This window comes from Rhinatrema bivittatum, chromosome 3, assembly GCF_901001135.1.
Source record: "Rhinatrema bivittatum chromosome 3, aRhiBiv1.1, whole genome shotgun sequence".
NCBI classification, from domain to species: domain Eukaryota; kingdom Metazoa; phylum Chordata; class Amphibia; order Gymnophiona; family Rhinatrematidae; genus Rhinatrema; species Rhinatrema bivittatum.
Genome location: NC_042617.1, coordinates 425,552,771 through 425,572,839, shown reverse-complemented (window position 1 = coordinate 425,572,839; position 20,069 = coordinate 425,552,771). Strand labels below are relative to the sequence as shown.

At 41.4% G+C, this 20,069-nt stretch overlaps 1 protein-coding gene across 2 annotated transcripts in view; it reads left to right on the top strand.

Moving 5' to 3' along the window:
- The window catches only part of MYOM2 (myomesin 2), a 261,629-nt gene extending 242,689 nt beyond the window's left edge, over positions 1-18,940 (top strand). For both annotated transcript variants that reach the window (XM_029595753.1, XM_029595751.1), the window contains 6 exons: positions 6,559-6,664; positions 8,456-8,619; positions 9,415-9,451; positions 11,951-11,973; positions 12,105-12,160; positions 14,991-18,940. In XM_029595753.1, coding sequence (XP_029451613.1) covers positions 6,559-6,664; positions 8,456-8,619; positions 9,415-9,451; positions 11,951-11,973; positions 12,105-12,160; positions 14,991-15,296 — 692 coding nt within the window. In that variant the 3' untranslated portion in view covers positions 15,297-18,940. The remainder of the gene's footprint in view (positions 1-6,558; positions 6,665-8,455; positions 8,620-9,414; positions 9,452-11,950; positions 11,974-12,104; positions 12,161-14,990) is intronic.
- Positions 18,941-20,069: the final 1,129 nt, after the last annotated feature.

The following is a 20,069-nucleotide window of genomic DNA, read 5'->3' as shown; positions in this document are numbered from 1 at the left end:
TAGTATGGCGGATCCAGGAGGTGCAAAAGAATATGGAGATGGGAGGGTGTGTTACTGGGACCTACTGGGACTTATTGGGAGGTAGGAGTCATTGATGGAGATTACATTTTCAAAGTGACTCTAATTGCGTTATGGATACTTATGGCACAATGGTTAAGGAGGGAGATTGAACAGAGGAGGGATGTGAGGAGGAGATACATCTTACAGAAAGTCTACAGAATTAAGGAACAGTTTTTGGATCTCTCAGAAGAGCAAGCCATGCACAGGTTCAGGTTCAACAAGAAAACTATACTGTACCTATGACAGCAGTTAGAATAGGACCTGCAACCTATTGCTGAAAGGGCCACACCTTGCCAGTATATGCCTGGTCACTACTGCCCTGGCATATTTGATACTGGCCCCTTCCAGACATCTCTTTGAATCATAGCTGGAATAAGCCAGTCTGTCACCTTCATATATAATGATCAGTTCCTGGCAGCATTGCTCCAGAAAACACATCAGTATATATCCTTCCCTCGGAGCAGACAGCAACAAGAAAAAATCATGACTGAATTCTGTCTTGGGGGTTATCAGTTGCACTCACGCCCCTATAAGGGCACCAGTGGCAGACAAGGCCATCTACTGCAACCGCAAGAGCTTCTACTCCTTCAATATTCAGGTGGTCTGCGATGCAAATGGCATCATCATGGACGTCATGCCCAAGTTTCTGGTATCTACTGACTATGCCTGCATCCTCATGCAGACAGGAATTCATGACTATTTCCAGGAAGACCACATCACTGGGGGCTAGCTTCTAGGTAGGAATGCACTTATTACTACCACTACACACCAACTAACCTCTTCTTATTGTCTCCTTCATATTTAGATGGACTGATAATTTTGGCCTAGAAAGAATGTTCTAACCCAGCCCTGTGAACTACCCCACTGCCCAACCCAAGGGCATATCTAACTGCTCTTCTCTGCCTTCTCCCCTGCAGGTGTTAGAGGATATTGTTATTGTTTGTAAGGATTTGGGTGGACCCCTGGACTCTGTTGTTGCTGACCACACCCATAGGGGGAAGTCCCGTGAGGGGCCACAGGTCAGGCTCAGCTTTAGGTCACACACACAGTTAGAGCTTTTATTAAACAGTATTGAGGAGCCACCAGAGGTGGCGGTAGTGAGCAAGAATGTAGCCCAGCTGGGGTTGTAGTCCCTCAGGCTCAGGAACAGCGATCCCACAATGGCTGTGCTGTAATGGAGAGAAACTGAGATCGTGAGTACAAGCAATATATGCAGGGTTCAGAAATAGAGCCTCGTTGGTTCCTCCTTCAGAGGAAGAAGACCTCTGGTTCTGAAGGATAAAGCAGGCTTGAAAGATCTCACAGACATTAGGGGAGGTTGTAGAGAAGGCATCCCCCATATCTATCCTGGCAGATGCCAGATCTCCAGAAGTTCGCACAGCGGTCTCTCAGTATGGAGCACAGGAGCTGAAGTAAAGGCAGGCCCTCGAGGAGCAAGTACCTGGTTCCAGGGAACAGCTCTGAGAGAAGTAGATGGTAACTCACTGATGGTATAGGCAGCGGTGTCTTCCAGGCAGAAGAGAAGTCCAGGTAGTGAGTCCAGGAACATGGGCCCTCGAGGAGCGAGTACCGGTTCCAGACAGCGACCTGAAAGAGAAGAGAGCGAGGCCCCTGAGGAGCGGGTACCCCAAATAGAGTAGGCCAATAGTGGAGGCAGAGTAGCTAGGTACGGAGAGCGAATCCCATCTGTTAGGAAACCTTTGCTAACTTGACAGCTAGCAATCGCGTAGGCTATTTATATCCGGGATGCGTGACGTCATCACAGGGGGACGCCCCTGAGGTTCGCGCCAAAGAAGGTACTTGAAGCAGGGCTGCGTGGCACGTGCGCCCCAAGGCAACTGGACAGCATGGTGGGAGGCAGTGCCCAAGCCAGACCGGGGATGCCGGAGAGGACGGCAGGCAGACGCTGCGGCAGCCAAACGTCCGTCAACTGCAGGAGGAGCCACCAAAGAGGTAAGGAGGGCGGAGTGGAGACGCCGGGCAGTTACAGTCGTAACAGATATCTACTCAAAACCTGTCTCATAATTCCACTGGCTAACCCACAGACTATGGCAGATGTTTATTACAACAGGGCCCACTGACAGACCAGGGCAGTTATCGAGAGAACCCTCAGCCTACTCAAACATGGTTCCGCTGCCAGGACAGATCTGGGGGATGCCTTCTCTACAACCTCCCCTAATGTCTGTGAGATCTTTCAAGCCTGCTTTATCCTTCAGAACCAGAGGTCTTCTTCCTCTGAAGGACTAGAAGATCATCTAGATGAAAAGGAAGAGGATAAAGAAGAGCTGAGTCAGGAGAAATTGCAGGAAATACCAGAGTCAATGGCAGACTATAGAAGAAAGGAACATTCTGATACAAAGACATTTTAGAAGGTGAATGTGAATTTATTTATATGGTGTCCTTAATGTGAAGAATAATATATTAAGTGAAATTAGTGCTTCCTTGGCTGCCCTCTTTTTTTAGGGTGAGGGAAGCTCTGTTGCCTTTGATTCTCTAATCCTGGCACTCCTGCACAGAGGTGATCTGTTGCAGCTGATGCTGTCCTTGGAGGGCATGGGAGGATGAATAGCCTAGTGGTTAGAGCAGTGGGCTATGAACCAGGGGACCAGGGTTCGAGTCCCACTGTTGCTCCTTGTGACCTTGGGCAAGTCACTTTACCCTCCATTGCCTCAGGTACAAACTTAGATTGTAAGCCCTCTGGGGATATGTCAAATCAAATGTCACTATATAAAAATAAATAAATCTAGGAGCAGTGGTGCATCAATGGAGCTTCTGGAGGTGCCTGCAGGACTCAGAGTCAGTGAAGAAAATGGGCTGACAGTTGAGGTTGGCTTTCCTTCTCAGCCACATCTTCTCTTGGAGAGGTGGGAGCATTTATCTGTGATAGTGGTGGTGGTAATTCTGCAGGCTGCATGGACATAGAAACATAGAAATGACGGCAGAAGAAGACCGAATGGCCCATCCAGTCTGCCCAGCAAGCCTCACACATCTTTTCCCTCATTCTTATCTGTTTCTCTTAGCTCCTTGTTCTATTCCCCTTCCACCCCCAATATTAATGTAGAGAGTAGTGATGGAGCTGCATCCAAGTGAAATATCTAGCTTGATTAGTTAGGGGTAGTAGGGGCAGTAACCGCCGCGATAAGCAAGCTACACCCATGCTTATTTGTTTTACCTAGACTATGTTGTACAGCCCTTGTTGGTTTTTTTTTCTTCTCCCCTGCCGTTGAAGCAGAGAGCCATGCTGGATATGCATTGAAAGTGAAGTATCAGGCACATTTGGTTTGGGGTAGTAACCGCCATAACAAGCCAGCTACTCCTCGCTTTGTGATTGCGAATCCTTTTTTTCTTCACCCCTGTCGTTGAAGCTATGCAGGATATGCGTGAAGCATCAGTTTTTTTTTTTGTTTTTTTTTTCCCCTGCCGTTGAAGCAGAGAGCTGTGCTGGAAATGCGTGATGTATCAGTCTTTCTCCCATGCCGATGAAGCAGAGAACCATGCTGGATATGCATGGAAGGTGAAGTATCAGGCACATTTGGTTTGGGGGTAGTAACCGCCGGACAGAAATGGTTGTGGTGGTGGCATTAGAGGAAGTGGTACTATGATAGACAGTGGTAGAGGAATAGGTGGAGCATTCAATGGAGGCTGGTGGTGCTACAAATTATGTTGGGTGCTGCATCTAGGGAACCAGAATACAATATGGAGCGGGCTGAGGCTGGCAGGGAGGCATTCACTGCAGCATTTCTCTCTACACTGCAGTCTGGGCCTCAATTACATGATGAAAGAGCCCTAGCTCTTGTCAAACATCCTACATTTCCTGCCGCATGCCCTGAATCTCTGTCCTCAGTCTTGCCATATCCTCCATTAATCTGGCATTCAGGTCTATTAAGTGCCTTTCCACTAGTGTGGCTTGCATCTCTTCTTGAAGATAGACTAAGTCCTTTGCTGCAGACCCGGGCTCCTCCAGGCCACTTGCGAACTTCTGGAGATCTGGCATGTGTAAAAGTATAGCAGTTGCCTGGGTTTCAGCTGTGTCCTCCTCCTCCTCCTCCATGATCGGCTGTTGCTGCTCAGATTCTACATGCTCCTTTACAGGTCCCTTTCTATATGTCAAAGTGCTCAGGACCTTTACTGGACAAGGAACACACATAAATATGTATGGTAGAAAACATATACAACATCTATACATACATGCACTTTATCTGAAGTTCCTATATTAAATGCTCACCTTGCTGGCCTGCAGGTTGAAAGGTGCCCAACTGGTCAATCCCTCCCATAGCTGAATCCTAAATTATATTCAGCACCATCCATCTGTTGCGGTGAAGGTGACCTGGCTGGCAGGTCCCTCAGCTCTCATCCTGGCCTGCTTCATCTTGATGAGATGTCTGAGGTCATACACTTGTGGCTCAGGCATTTCACACTGCAGTTGTTATGATAGACTGCATTGAGCTGGTGGAGGATCTTCTCCTACAGCATCTCCTTCCTGTATGAGCCCACTCTCCGGGACTGGAGGCCATATAGGAGATCTCACAAGATAGGAAGTTGGGTTTCCTCACTAGGGCTTCACTCTACTAGGACATGTGGAAGCAGGAAGACGTGCAATGGGAGCCAGCCCTTTATCTCACATACACGCATAAATTGCATGTATTTGCTTATGTATGGGGCAGGATATATGTATGTAAATTTTATACATGTACATTTATTTTATTTATTTAAAACTTTTTTATACCGTCGTTTAGTAGAGCTCCATCACAACGGTTAACAATTAGGCACAAATATGTTTGGTTTGGTTTCTAAATTATTCAAAAGGTGCCAGTATTATACGGTTACATAGTTCAATAATATATTCTAAATGGGGAATGGGTGTGGTTACCATTTATGATTGTTAGCATAATCATATGTTTATACTGTCTTTCTAATATAATACTTAAATATGGGAAAAATAATAAAAAAATAAGCAACTCTGCATTTTACTGGTGACTTTCAGCTGTTTTTGTGTTGTTATTCAGTTACCTCACTGTGAAATGCTTTTTTGAAGAGCCATGTTTTTAAGTCTTTTTTGAAGAGTTTTAATTCTTTCATTAATCTTAATTCCAGCGGTAATGTGTTCCATAATAAAGGTCCTGCCAATGATAGTGCTCTCTCTCTGACTTGGGTCAACTTTGCTATTTTGACTGAGGGTATGGTTAGTAGAGCTCTATTGGCCGATCTGAAACTTCTTTGAGGGACATGTAATCGTAGTGCGGTGTTTAGCCAGTCAGCATGTTTGTCATTTATTAGTTTATGTACTGTGCATAGTGTTTTAAATTGTACTCTTTGTTCTATTGGGAGCCAGTGTAAATCTGCAAGTGTCTGGGTGATATGATCTCTTCTGCCTTTACCAGTAAGTATTCTGGCAGCTGAGTTCTGTAGTATTTGCAGTGGTCTGAAAGTAGTATATGACAATCCTAGGAAAAGTGTGTTACAGTAGTCCGTGCTGGCAAATATTAATGTTTGTAGTATTGTACGAAAGTGTTCCTGATTTCATAAGGGTTTTAGTCTTCTAAGGACCATTAGTTTGGCGTAGCCTTCTCTTGCTTTTATTGATATGTGTTGTTTAAGGCTCAGTTCTGTGTCTATAATTACTCCTAGGTTTCTAGCTTTATCAGTTAGCTCAACCGATTTGCCATTTTTAAGTTGGATGGGATTTTGAATTCTTTCAATGTTTTTTTGTTCAAGATGTATAAATTTTGTTTTTTCGATGTTGATTACTAGTTCCATTTGGTTTAATAGTTGTTTTATTATGTCTAGGTATAACATTGCAAAATTCAGTGTTTTTTTAATTGTTTCTTCAACTGGTAGAATTAATTGAATGTCCTCAGCATATATGTAGTGTATGATACCTAGCCCCGCTAGCAGGTGGCAGAGGGGGAGCATGTAAATGTTAAATAGCGTCGCCGAGAGTGCTAAACCCTGGGGGACTCCTGTCTTTAGTTTGATTTTGTCTGATATTGTGTTTTTTATCTGTACCTGATAAGATCTATTGTTCAGATAGGATGTGAACCATTCAATTGTTTTGTTTTGTAATCCAATTTCTTCCAGTCTTTTCAATAGTATGTCATGGTTTACCGTGTCTTGCCATCTCCCACCTTGGCATCTTGAGTAGCAGATGATTAAAGTATAAATACTGGGGAAAATTTAGATACTGACATTTTCAACAATTATCTGGCTATAAGAAGATTAAGTTTTATTTAACAGATTTTAAACCTGATTAAAAAAATGTTATAACCGGGTCAAATTCACAGTTTCTACTATAGTTGCCAGAAGTTTGAATTCTGAAGACCTTTCTTTTATAGTCATCAGAACATAGACATGAATTACTATGTTTTGAAAGACTTCATACATGGGAAACTTCTTTTACGATACTGCATGCCCCTTCATTTTACAAATGATGTGTACCTTTTCCTCATCCTAGATAACTCAGGTAAGACAGTGTTCCACATTTGATTGTGCTTTATGCAGGTTTATCAGCATCTGAGCTGAAGATCCATAGTACCGCAGAAGGAATAAGGCTGGAATGTTTCATGAAGTGTTATGCAGAGGAAATGAAAACTTCCTGGTATCACAAGTATGTAACTGCTTAAAATGAATCCTTTTTATTGCTTTCCAGCCATTCTAATTATTATTCTGCATTATGCAGAATTCCAGTGTTATACAACTGTATATTCTTAAGTATCAGTTTAGCTAAATAAGATCATCTCTAACCATCAATATCCTACATTTTACAACTAGATAACAAGTTAGCAGAATCAATTTGCCATCTTCATATTTAATGCTGCACAGTACATAATGCCTTTTTTCAAGCCCAACGCCTAGATTCATCAAAATGCGATAAGTATCGCATGGATAACACATGCAATAAAGAAAAGGGGCTTGTGGCTATGATAATTTTAGAATTGCAATACTCGTACTTTGCCGACAGTCATTTAAGGGAAGTTATATCTCCTGCAGTTTTTTAGTATATACGTTTTTGAAAAAAAGTTAAAAATTGAATATTTAAACACTGGACTCTTGGACCGATGATTAAAAGTGACCCAACAAAGTGCATAAAACACAAGTTTTAACTTGCAAGCACAGTGGGTGGTATGATGGTCCCTAATTTCATATAATTGTGATCTTTCTAAATCTATTGGAAACAACATACAGCATTGTGAGTTTAAAGTATATAGAACCACGTTCTCTACTTTGATGGTAATTGAAATCTCCCATTAATACTGCATTACCATTTTGGTTAGCTTCTCTAATTTCTCTTAGCATTTCATTGTCCATCTCATCATTTTGGCCAGGTGGATGGTAGTATACTCCTATCACTATGTTCTTCCCCCACACACATGGGATTTTTACCCCCAAAGATTCTATTGTGCATTGCATCTCTTGAAGGATCCTTATCCTGTTGGACTCTATGTCATTCTGGTCATAAAGCACTCCCCCCCCCCCCCTCACCACCAAGTTGCTCCTCCCTATCATTGCGATATAATTTGTACTCTGGTATAGCACTATCCTATTGGTTATCCTCCTTCCACCATATCTTTCAGATGCCAGTTAAGTCTATCTCATCATTTACTGCTATGTACTCTAACTCTCCCTTCTTCTTAGACTTCTGGCTTTAGCATACAGACATTTCAAAATGTGCTTTTTGTTTGTATTAACAGCCTGCTTTTCAGTTGACAGGGATAATTTGAAATCTTTTAGCTCAGGTGATTCTTTACTTATAGGCACATGGATTTCTTTTGCTTTTATTGGAACCTCTCTGATGGATTGCCCTAACTCTCCTGCTTCATTAGTATCCTTTGAAGATACCTCCCTCTGAACCATGTGCTGCTGAACGACTGTCAGCTCTCCCCTTTGTTCTATCTCCTTTATAAAGGTTAATGCCAGCAGCTTGATTCCACCCTAGTTAAGATGGAGCCTGTCCATTCAGAAAAGACTCCATCTTCCCTAAAAGGTTCCTCACTTCCTTACAAAACTGAATCCCTAGTACTATTTCACTCCATGAAGCTAATTAGTAGCACATTTAAAACAAATTAGGAAAAATATTTTTTCACCCAGCATACAGTTAAACGGTGGAATTTGATGCTAGAGAATGTGGTGAGAGCAGTTAGTATAGCTGGATTTAAAGAGTTTAGACAAGTTCCCAAAGGAAATGTCTATAAACCATTATTACTATGTGGACTTGGGAAAGTCACTGCTTATCCTTAATATTGAGTGAGAAGGATTAAATCTATTCTGTGGGATCCTGCCAGGAACTTGTGACCTGGATTGCCCACTGTCAGAGACAAAATTATGGGCTTGATGGAGCTTTGGTCTGACCCAGTATTGCATTTCTTATGTTCTTGTAACCTGTGTCTATTTTTCTAAGGGATTCAAAGATTTCTTCAAGTGAAAAGATGAGAATTGGAGGCACAGATGACTGTGCTTGGATGCAAATTACAGAGCCCACGGAGAAGGACAAAGGGAAATACAGCTTTCAAATCTTTGATGGCAAGGAAAACTACAAGCGTGAGGTTGACTTATCTGGACAAGGTAGATCAATGGTTATTTAATGTTCACCTAAATTCACACATTACTATTTCTAATGCCAGACATGATGCATTCTTGAAGTGAATCCAACTGAGAATGCATCACACTATATGAGAAAATAAAACATTTGTTTCTTTCTAAGCTTACTACCATTATGCATGTTTGTTTATTTATTTATTTATTTATTTATTTAACATTTTTATATACCGAAATTCATGTAGACAATTACACATCACTTCGGTTTACAGCATAACATAAACTAGCAAGTAAGATTGCTTTTACATATAACATAACTAATATGTATAACTAATATAAGGGCTTATTTACTAAAGTGTTTTTTCCCAATAATTGTCTATAGGAAAACTAATTAGCAAATATGGCCCATAGCCTGAAAATATCCACCATGATGCATCAGCTACATCAGAAGAAGGGCAATATTCAAAGACCCCAATGTGGGCACAATTATGGGCATTAGAAGCATTTATGATGGCAAGGTTAAGTCAGGGGAGGGGACAATTGTACGTAATTTTGGATTTTCAGAACTATATGCATTGTTTTTGCTCAAAAAAGTATCCACCGAAAACAAAGGCACACATTTCTAGAGTTACTTTTTCTTTAGATAATAATTAAAGCAAAATTAATTGCAGTTTTGCTTTGATTACTGGTGGAAGTCTCATGGGTAAAAACTACCTGTGTCATTTGCACCAACATGGGGAATTTTGGTTATTGCCTCTTTAATGTTTATTCATCTGTTTAAAATAGATGATATATATAATCACATACAATCTGTCATTGCAGTTTTTGCTGAAGCTTTCACAGAATTCCAGAGACTGAAGTAAGTCTAATTTGTTGTATTTATATTTTTTTAACTTTTATATAACAGAGTATACCAAAACCATTGGTTTATCATCAAGCATATTTCTCAGAATATATATAATTAGCGGATGTGCACACTAAATCAAAATAGTGCACACTAACCAGGAGATACGTGCATGTCAGGCCGACGTGCATTAAATCAAAATAGTGCACACTAAACAGGAGATACGTGCATGTCAGGCCGACGTGCATTAAATCAAAATAGTGCACACTAACCAGGAGATACGTGCATGTCAGGCCGACGTGCATTAAATCAAAATAGTGCACACTAACCAGGAGATACGTGCATGTCAGGCCGGCGTGTGCCGAGCATATTTTAAAAGGTGCCAATATAAGCATGCACTTGCCCCTACGTGCACAAATATATTTTCCTGAAAAAAGGGCAGGATGTGGGCAATGTCTGGGCAGGGCATGGGCATTCCTGAATTTCACAATGAAACTAGCACATATATACTTACGTACATAAGCGCGCACTGGGGTCCCCTGCCATGTAACTTTACTTCTGTTAAGGATAGTGTATAATTCAGAAAACAAAAATAGTAAAGAGGTGAGCAGGGTTTTAAGGGTTGAGATTAACAGGGTAATAGATTAAACTAAGGGGGTTTGGAAATCCTATCCATTGCCTGGGCGAACTGGGAACAAACTGGGAAAATTGGTAATTGTGTCGGTGTGCATCTACTAAAATCCCCCTACTTATGTGGCAGAAGTGGCATTTGCATGCATAGACATCTCCCTGCTTAAAATTGCGCGCACGTGTGTGCATGCAGCCTATTTTATACCATGCGCGCAAATACATGTGTTTGTTATAAAATGGCTAAATCCCTTGGCGTGAGCCGGCAAACTCGTGCATTTGTGCACAAGTTACTGTCCCTGTGCGCACTAACAATGATAAAATGAAAAAAACTGAAAGGCGGGAAAATTTAAAAAAACAAATGAAAATTTTTTTTTGCCTGCACATATATAATTACTTGTGTGTCATTTTAAGGACAATTTTGCATGGCAAGTCAAACATTTTCAGAGATAAAACCATAAGCACAGTCCATTCCTCTGCTCAGTAACCTACATATTGTATTCTGGAATAAAAATAACTATGACTTTAATAGACACAATGCCAAGGAGTTGATTTGCCCCTGTTTTTTTTGTTCTCTGGAGGGTGTGCATGGTAGCAGATATAGATTTTGACAAATTTTCACAAAAGAGTTCATTTAGGAGATGTGCAGGGTGGAAAACTATATTTGGTAAAGGAAAAAAACATTCAGGGTGCCTGGAGATGGAGCCAATATAAAGACATAGTACAGGGTAGACTGCTTGCCATCACATTTAAGGTAAACCCTACTGCAGTGTTTCCCAACCCTCTCCTGGAGGCACATGTACACAGTCAGGTCTTCAGGATGGCCACAATAAATATGCATGAAATACATTTGCATATATAGAGACCCATAATATGCAAATCTACCTCATGCATATTCATTAGGGATAGACTGAAGATCTGACAGATTTGGTGTGCCTCCAGGAAAGGGTTGGGAAACAATGTCCTACTGCATCCTTGCTTTCACTGGTAGAGAACTTTGGCTGAAGAACTCAGGTCTTTTATAGATGCAATGTGCATAGTCTGTCTGCCCTAAACAAATACCCCCACAAAAGAACAAGGGGATAAAAAAAAAAACAACCAATCCAAAGTGGAAAAACTATATTCATGACCAGAGATTGAAAATGGGAAGCTAGAATCCAAAGAACAGAAAAGAAAGATAATGTAACAAAAGGTAAAATAGATTGCAGCTACACCAGAAAAGACTCCCCATACAAAAAGCAGCATGTGTTTTCCTTTGCATGCAATAGCAGGCAGCATTAGGGGTGTGCATTCGTATTGACCGCATATGTAAAACGCTACGCATATTTTGTTTTTAACTTAAAAAAGTGATGTGACATAAACGATCGGATTTCCCACATATCCAACATAGCTATGTTGGATATGTTGGAAATCGCGATTGTTGAGCCAAAATAAAAATTTAAACCCCCTCACCCTCCTTAATCCCCCCCCCAGACTTACCACAACTCCCTGGTGATCGAGCGAGGAGTGAGGACGCCATTTCTGCAATCCTTGGCGAGAAGCATGTGACGTCGGCGCCACGTCGAGTGACGCGGCGTCACGTGATTCCCGGCGAGTTCGCGCCGGAAGGCTCGTTCGGCCCAAAAAGAACTTTTGGCCAGCTTGGGGGGGCCTCCTGACCCCCCCAAGCTGGCCAAAAGCACCCACACACATCCCCCACACTATTTCCGCATTTACTCCCTTAAAAATAACTGCTGGTGCAAAGGAATATCTTTGGAAATTTTGTATTCTCCATGGAGTATATTTTTCTTGTTTGGGCCAGTGCAGTTGGATCTGAAATTTCATGCAGTTTTAACCATTCACAATGTTGTTTACCATGACATAATGTATTTCTTGCTTTGCTTTTAGGCAAGCTGCATTTACTGAAAACAGTAAGTATATTGCATATAGAATTCCATTTGTGACTTCTAATTGGAAATCATGAAATAACATTTGAAACAAGAAAATACCATGAAATTACAATTTACAGTCTTATTAAGATAATTTAATTTTAAATTCATAGATCGTGGTAGAGTCACAGGTGGTTTGCCTGATGTGGTTACTATAATGGAAGGCAAGGTAAGATGAATATTTTGGGCAAAATGGTAAAATCTTGATATTTGAAAAGAAAGTAAAGACATAAGTTTTACAGGAGAACTACCATAATATGTTTTCTAAATATATTAGTATATGTACTTATTAGCTTTTAAAATCATATTGTAATTTTATGTAATAATATTAGCAATAAAACTGATCCACCAAACTTCAGTTTCTCAAATAGGAACTCCCACATACTATAGGCATCACTATTTTCTGTGTACGAGGCCAAGGCAGAAAAGCAAATCTATAATACCATTAGCTTTGTAGGATTATACTTCATGATAGTTCACATTTAGGGTAATGGAATATTATAAAGCACATTTTTCTATAGCAAATAAATGCCTGTGTGTTAAGTAGTTTAATGCATTGCAAAAGATGGAGTACTTTATACTTTAAAGTGCTTGTATTTGAAAAGCAAACCACATTAGCCATGATTTAGACCTTATAGAGAAAAATACTGAAGATGATAGGGAAAATGTCATCCATGAACTGAATATTAAGGAACTGGGATGTGCAGTCATGATTTGGAATCATATCTTGCTCTGTGGGGTGGCCTCGTTTATAACTTTATATATGAGCTGAGTCATGCATTTGCAGCAGAGAGAAAGGCATGGTCCCTTGGATGGAAGTTTCAAGAGAATGATACAGAACTTTGTAATTCACTTCCCTAAGCAGCAAGAATGTATGCTATTTAGGATAGCAATAACAAGCTTAGGGGGATCATTTACTTAGCCTCGTAAGGCCATTTATTATGTGATAAATGCTGTTTTTGCATGGTAAATGGCCTTACATTAGGATAATATGAGGTATTTTAGCCCCGGCACCCCGTGTATTATAATGAACTGATTGGTAATCAGCTCATTAATACCATAAATAAAGGAACTCAAAAAAACATGGCTTGCTTAAAAATCACAAGCCGTGCTATTTGATCTGAAGTTAATGCACATCCCGATGCTCCAGGGTTATTGCTTAAAGAGACTGATGACCCTGAGTAAGCACCCCTGAAAGCAGTCAAGAATCCCAGGGGTTTCTGTAGCCCTCTGTCCCATCCCCTGCCACCTCTGAAGGGGGCTTATTATAATGATAAAAAAATAAATTTTTTATATCAGCACGAGGCTCCATCCACAAGTTCCTACCCCTCCCCTTCATCAGAAAAATCTGGCATTCGGAGGCCAGGATCTCCAACCCATTGGACCACTTCGTACTCGTTTTTCAAAATGACCTCCACTGGACCCAGAACCCAGGGGGCACTCTGGACTACCAGAGCTATTTTTGTGAATATGGAGAGGTCTGGGGGTTGTGGCTCCTAGCCTCTGGGATTCAGAGTTTTGTAATGAAGGGGAGGGGTAAGGGGTTGAGGATAGGGCTTGTCACCTATGTAAACATTATTTATTTTACAGTGGGCTACCTCCAGGGGCAGGAGGTAGCCTTGGAAGTCTTTGACTACTTTTGAGGCGAGAGGGAGCTTACTTGGAGCAGTCAGCCTCTTGAAGCCATGATGGGTGGAGTCGACATTGCACATTGTTTGGGAGGCATTTACCATCATGGTATTTTCCCTGCAGTATTTAACCATGAGGAAAAATACCATGGGAAACATAAAACATCGGGGCCAATTGCCATGGCTTTTGGGCTCCCACAGTATTTGTTCCCTCGGGGAAAATTACTGTGGCTTAGTGAAAGGGCCCCTTAGATTTTAAGACCTCTCTGGTCAGGACCTGTGATGAAGTGCCCCTATTTTCCCTCTTAAAGCTGTGCAGGTCCAGGCTAGATGCCTGGTCCACCTCAATTCCCCTTTGAGAGAGAGAGAGAGCTCTGTGGGTGGGGCTCAGCAGGGGAAGAAATAAGAGTTGGAACCCAGGTGGGAGAGTCAGACCAGGCCCAGGTCTCCTAGGAAAAAGGCAGCTCCTCTGGAATATCGCTGTCCAAACACTGAAGCGGTAAAGAAGCCGTGAGTATTGAGAGTGCATTGTCCTGAGCTAAAGGAAGTCCCCTAATGCAGATTTGTTGAAGCTGTAAAATAAAGATAAAAGTGTTTTGAAAAGGCTGGACTCAGTGTGGCTTTCTGCCTCCAATCAGGGAAACACCACTCGGTCTCCTAGAGGGCCCTACCTGTTGTAACTCTAACTCACCTTGAGCACGGGCTTGCAAAGGTCAATAATCAAATCCAAATCCAAGCTCTGGCCTCCAACAAGAACATGTTCTTGGTATGCTAATCTACTGCTAGACTCTCTGTAGTAGACTATGGAAATGGAAATGGTACTGAGAATGACAAAATATTTTCTGAAAATAAACATTTTCAGGTTGGCTTTATCAGTTGATTAAATTAAAATTCAGTATAATACTGTCATATCAAATTTAGCTTAAGTTGGGTTATTATGCTACACTGATTAATTAGCAAACAAATTAGTCATGTTTTGCATTCCTTATTGAGGAGTGAGGTAAAGAACATAACAAGTGTCCTTCTTAGGGGTATGCAGTCCACAAAGTTTCATTTCAATTTTTCTTGTTGCTGTTGGGCTTTTCTTTTCATTTTTTTTTTTTTTTATTTTATTATATACTAAAACCATTCATCATGCACGAAAAACATTTATGTGCATGTTCTAAAATAAAAAATGAAACCAAATGAAATTTAGTTGTTTTTTTCTGTCTTTTTACATTGAAAATGACTCAAAACAAAACAACAAATATTGATGTTTCTGGGGTTTTTTTCACAATAAAAGCACATTCACTCCTTATAAATTGCATGTTAGATACAAAATGAGTCTTCAATGAGATTGTTTCATTCTGTGCATGATTTTTTTTTCTTTAGACTCTCAGCCTTACTTGTACTCTGTCTGGAAATCCCAATCCTGAAGTGGTCTGGTTAAAAAATGACAGAGATCTTGAAGTTAATGAACACTATGCAGTTACACTGGAGGAAGGAAAGAGTGCTAGCCTAACAATCAAAAAAGTGTCTTTAGATGACTCTGGGAAATATGGCATTAATGTCAAGAACCAGCATGGTGGTGAAACAGTGGATGTCACTGTAAGTGTATACAAGTTTGGTGAAGAAATGCCAGATGTTTCTAAACTTGCATCCAAAAAAGCAACTCCCCGCACTGCAGCTCCATCTTAATCAGATGTGCAACAGAAAAGCAAAAGCAGCTCCTAAACCTGGAAAACCAGACAAGAACTAAAGTATGAAAGCTGTATTTTTGGCAAATTAAACATATAGGTATTCTAACAAGCCGTAGTAAACAGCTGCGTCTTCAGATAGATAACAGGCACTGTTCCAGAAGAACTACAATTTTCAAAGTGTGCATTATATCTGACTGTGCTACATTTATGAATTTCTCACATTGTGAAGCCTGAGCTTCATATATTATTGCTTAGTAATAGTAAAAGAAAAAAAATTCTTAAAAGTAATAGTCCTACTACATTCTTCATGATATTTCTTAAGGATGTGCATTTGTTCTTAATGAAATACACAATGGCAACAAAATTATTTCATCTTGTTTCAAGAGCACCACAAGACAAAAGAAAAAATGATGAAATTTTATAAAAATTGGTATTTCGTGTTAGTGCGCACTAACGGACTTGGTGCATGCTAACTGGATGTTTCTAACTGAAAATGTTACCAATAAATTAAAAAGTATCAATTGGGGGAGCAATTCGTTAGCTAGAGGTATGGTTCTGCAATCTCATTGGCTGTCTCCTAAGTTACTTGTTTGTGTTGCTAAGGTTGCAAGGTGGTGTTTGTGGGGTGATGACCAATGTAACAAGTGTAAACAAACAAGTGATATAATATCATCATCAAGTTCTAGGCAGCAAAAACATGAAATGCAAATGCATATTTTAAATTTGCCAATCCCTTTTTATTTTAGGAAAGGGGCACTTGCATTTTGGGATATACATACTTTTAATTCCCTGGTGGGTGTGTGGGTGAGAGAGAGTGTGACTGGAGTGACTATATGAGATGACAAATGGGAGAAAGACTGGATAGAGTGGTGACTGGTGAGAGAGAGGCAGCCTGGTGTGTGTGTGGAGTGACTAGTGAAAGGCGAAATGACTGGAGTGACTGTATGAAGTGACAAGGTGGGGGAGGGATTGATTGGATTGGTGAGTGTTGACCGGTGACTGGTGAGAGAGAGGGAGTCAGATGTATGTGGAGGTGTTGGAGAGAGGGGGAGTGACTGAGGTGACTGTATGGGGTAACAGATAGGAGAGAGACTGATTGGGGTAGTGAGTGGTGACTGGTGAGAGAGAGAGGCAGCCTGATGAATGTGGGGGATGACTGGTAAGAGGGGGTATGACTGTATGGGGTGGCAGGTAGGAGAGAAACTGGTTGGGGTGGTGGCTGGTGAAAGAGAGGTAGTCTGGTGTGTGCAGGGGTGACTGGTGAGAGGGACAGTAACTGGGGTGACTATATGAGGTGACAGGTCACCCCCATACACATACCAGGCTGCCTCTCTCTCACCAGTCACTACCTCACCCAGTCTCTCTTTCACCTGTCACCCTATACAGTCATGTTTTAAAAAACATTGCAAGCAAACTTTAATTAAGGTTCAGAGTCAAAGAAAAGCATTTTAAGAAAACAATTAAATATTTATGATTTGGACCCGTATACCACCCTGCGGATGCTGAATATGCTTTTTACTCTGTATTTTCACTGCTCTGGGTCTCCTTTGATCATCGGTCTGTGTTCAATAAAATCTTTTGAATTTTATAATTTTTTGAATTTTTTGGCAAAAATAAAATAGAGATACTTCCCCTTTATTGGAGTCCAGAATCCGACAAGATATCATGTTTCACGTCCTGCTGTCTCAGGGACCCTCTAAGGAATTCATTATCCAGAGAAAAACGTATTGTTGTTATCTAAAATATCAAACTTTTCTTATAGGCTTTCCTTACATGCCATGACCATTTTAGCTCTAAAAAATTAGAAAAATTAGAAAATTCTAAAGATTTTATTGAACACAGACCGATGATCAAAGGAGACCCCGAGCAGTGAAAATACAGAGTAAAAATCATACTCAGCATCCGCAGGGTGGTATGAGGGTCCAAATCATAAATATTTAACTGTTTTCTTGAAATGGTTTTCTTTGTCTCTGAATCTTAATTAATTAAAGTTTTCTTGCAATGTTTTTTGAAACATATAATTAGTCTCGTTGACAAGAGGACATTTTTCTGACTATTATTGGTGATACCCCATACAGTCATTTCAGTCACTTTTCTTCTCTCCAGTCATCCCCCCACACAGCAGACTGCCTCTCTCTCATCAGTCACCACTCCAACCAATCTTTCTCCCACCTGTCATCCCATATAGTCACCCCAGTCACTTCCCCTCTCATCAGTCATCTTCTCCCCAAACACACAGACATACACTAGAGGAATTAAAAGTATGCATATCCCAAAATGCTAGGATCACTTTCCTAAAATACAGAGGCTTTGGCAAATTCAAAATATGCATTTGCATTACATGCTTTTGCTGACTAGAACTTGATGCTATTATTATATCACTTATTTACACTTGTTACCAGCCACTGGCCATCCCCCCACGAACACCACCATGCAAACTTGGCAGCACAAACAAGAAACTAAGGAGATAGCCAGTGGGAATGCAGAACCATACCTCTAGCTAACAAACTGCTCCCCCAGTTGACAACGTTTTAACATATCAGTAAAATTATCAGTTAGTGCACACTAACATCCAATTAGTACACACTAAGTCCCATTAGTGTGCATTAACTCTGAAATTAGGGAAACCCAAAATAAACACTCCCAAACAATTTTAAAAACAAAATCAAACAGATAATGACCTGAAATGAACCCCCCCCAAAAAAAAAAAAATACAAAGCACAACCCTAATTATGTGTATTGAGTTTGCTTGAAATCAGCACTAGCACCATTGAGACATGCCTCTGCAGGTAAGCTTCAATCATAGGTATTTAATGTCTAAAAATAGTGTTCCTATCCCTTTAAATTTCAAAGTCATGACTCCCAGAAGCATGAGAAGCATTCAGGTCAGGCCTTGGCTGTCCAGCCTGGCCATCTTAACATGGACCGTGCGGGAGTTGGTCCATCCCACCCCGCCTATATTCCCTGCTGATGATTGTCGATTACGGGATTTGGCCTGTTCTTGGTTGTAACCAACCTTGGCACGCACTAACCCCGCCCCCCCATTCTCCTCCCCCTCCCTCTGTTTTAATGTGTGCTAATTGTAACCTCCCTCCAGATGCTCCACAGCTGATCCTCCTTGGGAATTTATTTTTAAAAAGAGTAAATTGGAGCCCAGTTTCTCCAAGCCCACAAGGATGGGATGGAGCGAGGTGTTTTTATATGCACCTGGCAGTGTGTTCCCCACCTTTGTCGGTGGTGTCTCCCACCTACCCTCCCTTACTTTTCTTTGTCCTGTTTTCAATGGTACATGTCACAGTTGTGAGTAACCTGAGCTCTTGTTATTATGATGTATTATTCGGAAGTGGAAGCTGATGCATGGGCATGATGAGGCCATACACCCTTATGCTAAGATTCTGGAACAGTGGGATCACTGACCTGAATATGGGGCCTCTCATGCTGGGACGTGGCAGATGGGCTCTGGAGCTGGCAGATATTTGCCAGATGAAGATCAGAAGCCCTCATGGGTGCCAAGTCAGTACTGCTGGGGCATTGTGGTTGAAGCTGTGAGGGTGACAGCTTTGCTGAGTTTGTGAATTAGGCTCAGGTTGCCAAACATGTTTACATGTCCGTAAATAAACTGCGGCCTTTGTTAAGCCATTATATATTTCTATGTGTTTTATTGGGTTGCTGTGGAAGGGGGGAAGTAGTGAGGCTGGATCATGGGCCTCTAGTCCTGGCTTCCATGATATACTGTTATTTTTTGCTCCATAAGACACACTTTTTTTCCCCAAAAGTGGGGGGACAATGTCTGTATGTCTTGTGGAGTGAATATATAAAAAAAATTAATTAACTACAACCACCCCACCCTCCTGACACCCTCAAGACTTGCCAAAAGTCCCTGGTGGTCCAGCGGGGGTCCCGGGAGCGATCTCCCCCTCTCGGGCATTCAGCTGTCAGTAATCAAAATGTACCCGGTGGCTCTTTGCCCTTACTATGTGACAGGGGCTACCAATGCCATTGGTTGGTCCCTATCACATGGTAGGAGCAATGGATGGCCCGCACCATTTTTTAAGATGGCACCGGACATCCATTGCTCCTACCATGTGACAGGGGCCGACCAATGACACCAATAGCCCCTGTCACATGGTAAAGACAAAGGGCCACCGGCGCCATTTTGATTACTGGCAGCCAACGGCCCGAGAACGGGAGATCGTTCCTGGGACCCCCGCTGGACCACCAGGGACTTTTGGCAAGTCTTGGGGGGGTCAGGAGGGTGGTGGGTTGAAGTTAATTAAATTTGAAGGGTTGGGGTGGGTTTTGTTTTTTTTTTCATGAAATAGCACTGTAAAAGTTTTCCGATCCGGGGAGTGGGCCAAAATGGCCCTCCCCAGACCTGAAAACGAAACAGGGATGAAAAAAAATTGTATGCACACCCCTAATTAATGCTGGAAACGGATGCACCATAAGATGCACAGATGCCTGGGAATGGAGCCGGTTTAGCACATCATTTTTAAAACTTTTCCCCCTCTGAACCCTAGGTGCGTCTTATGGCAGGTGCGTCTTGTGGAGCGAAAAATACGGTACTTACAAATTTGAATGCATCAAATATTTTTACTTCTACAACATAAAATCTAAGGGGGTCGATTTTGAAAACCGTGCACGCAAGCCCATGTGTGCGCAGTTCCCGGTGAATGCACATGGACATGCCGATTTTATAACCTGTGTACGCATGTTATAAAATCCGATGTCCATGTGCACATGCATGCTGGATTTTAACATCCGTGTGTGC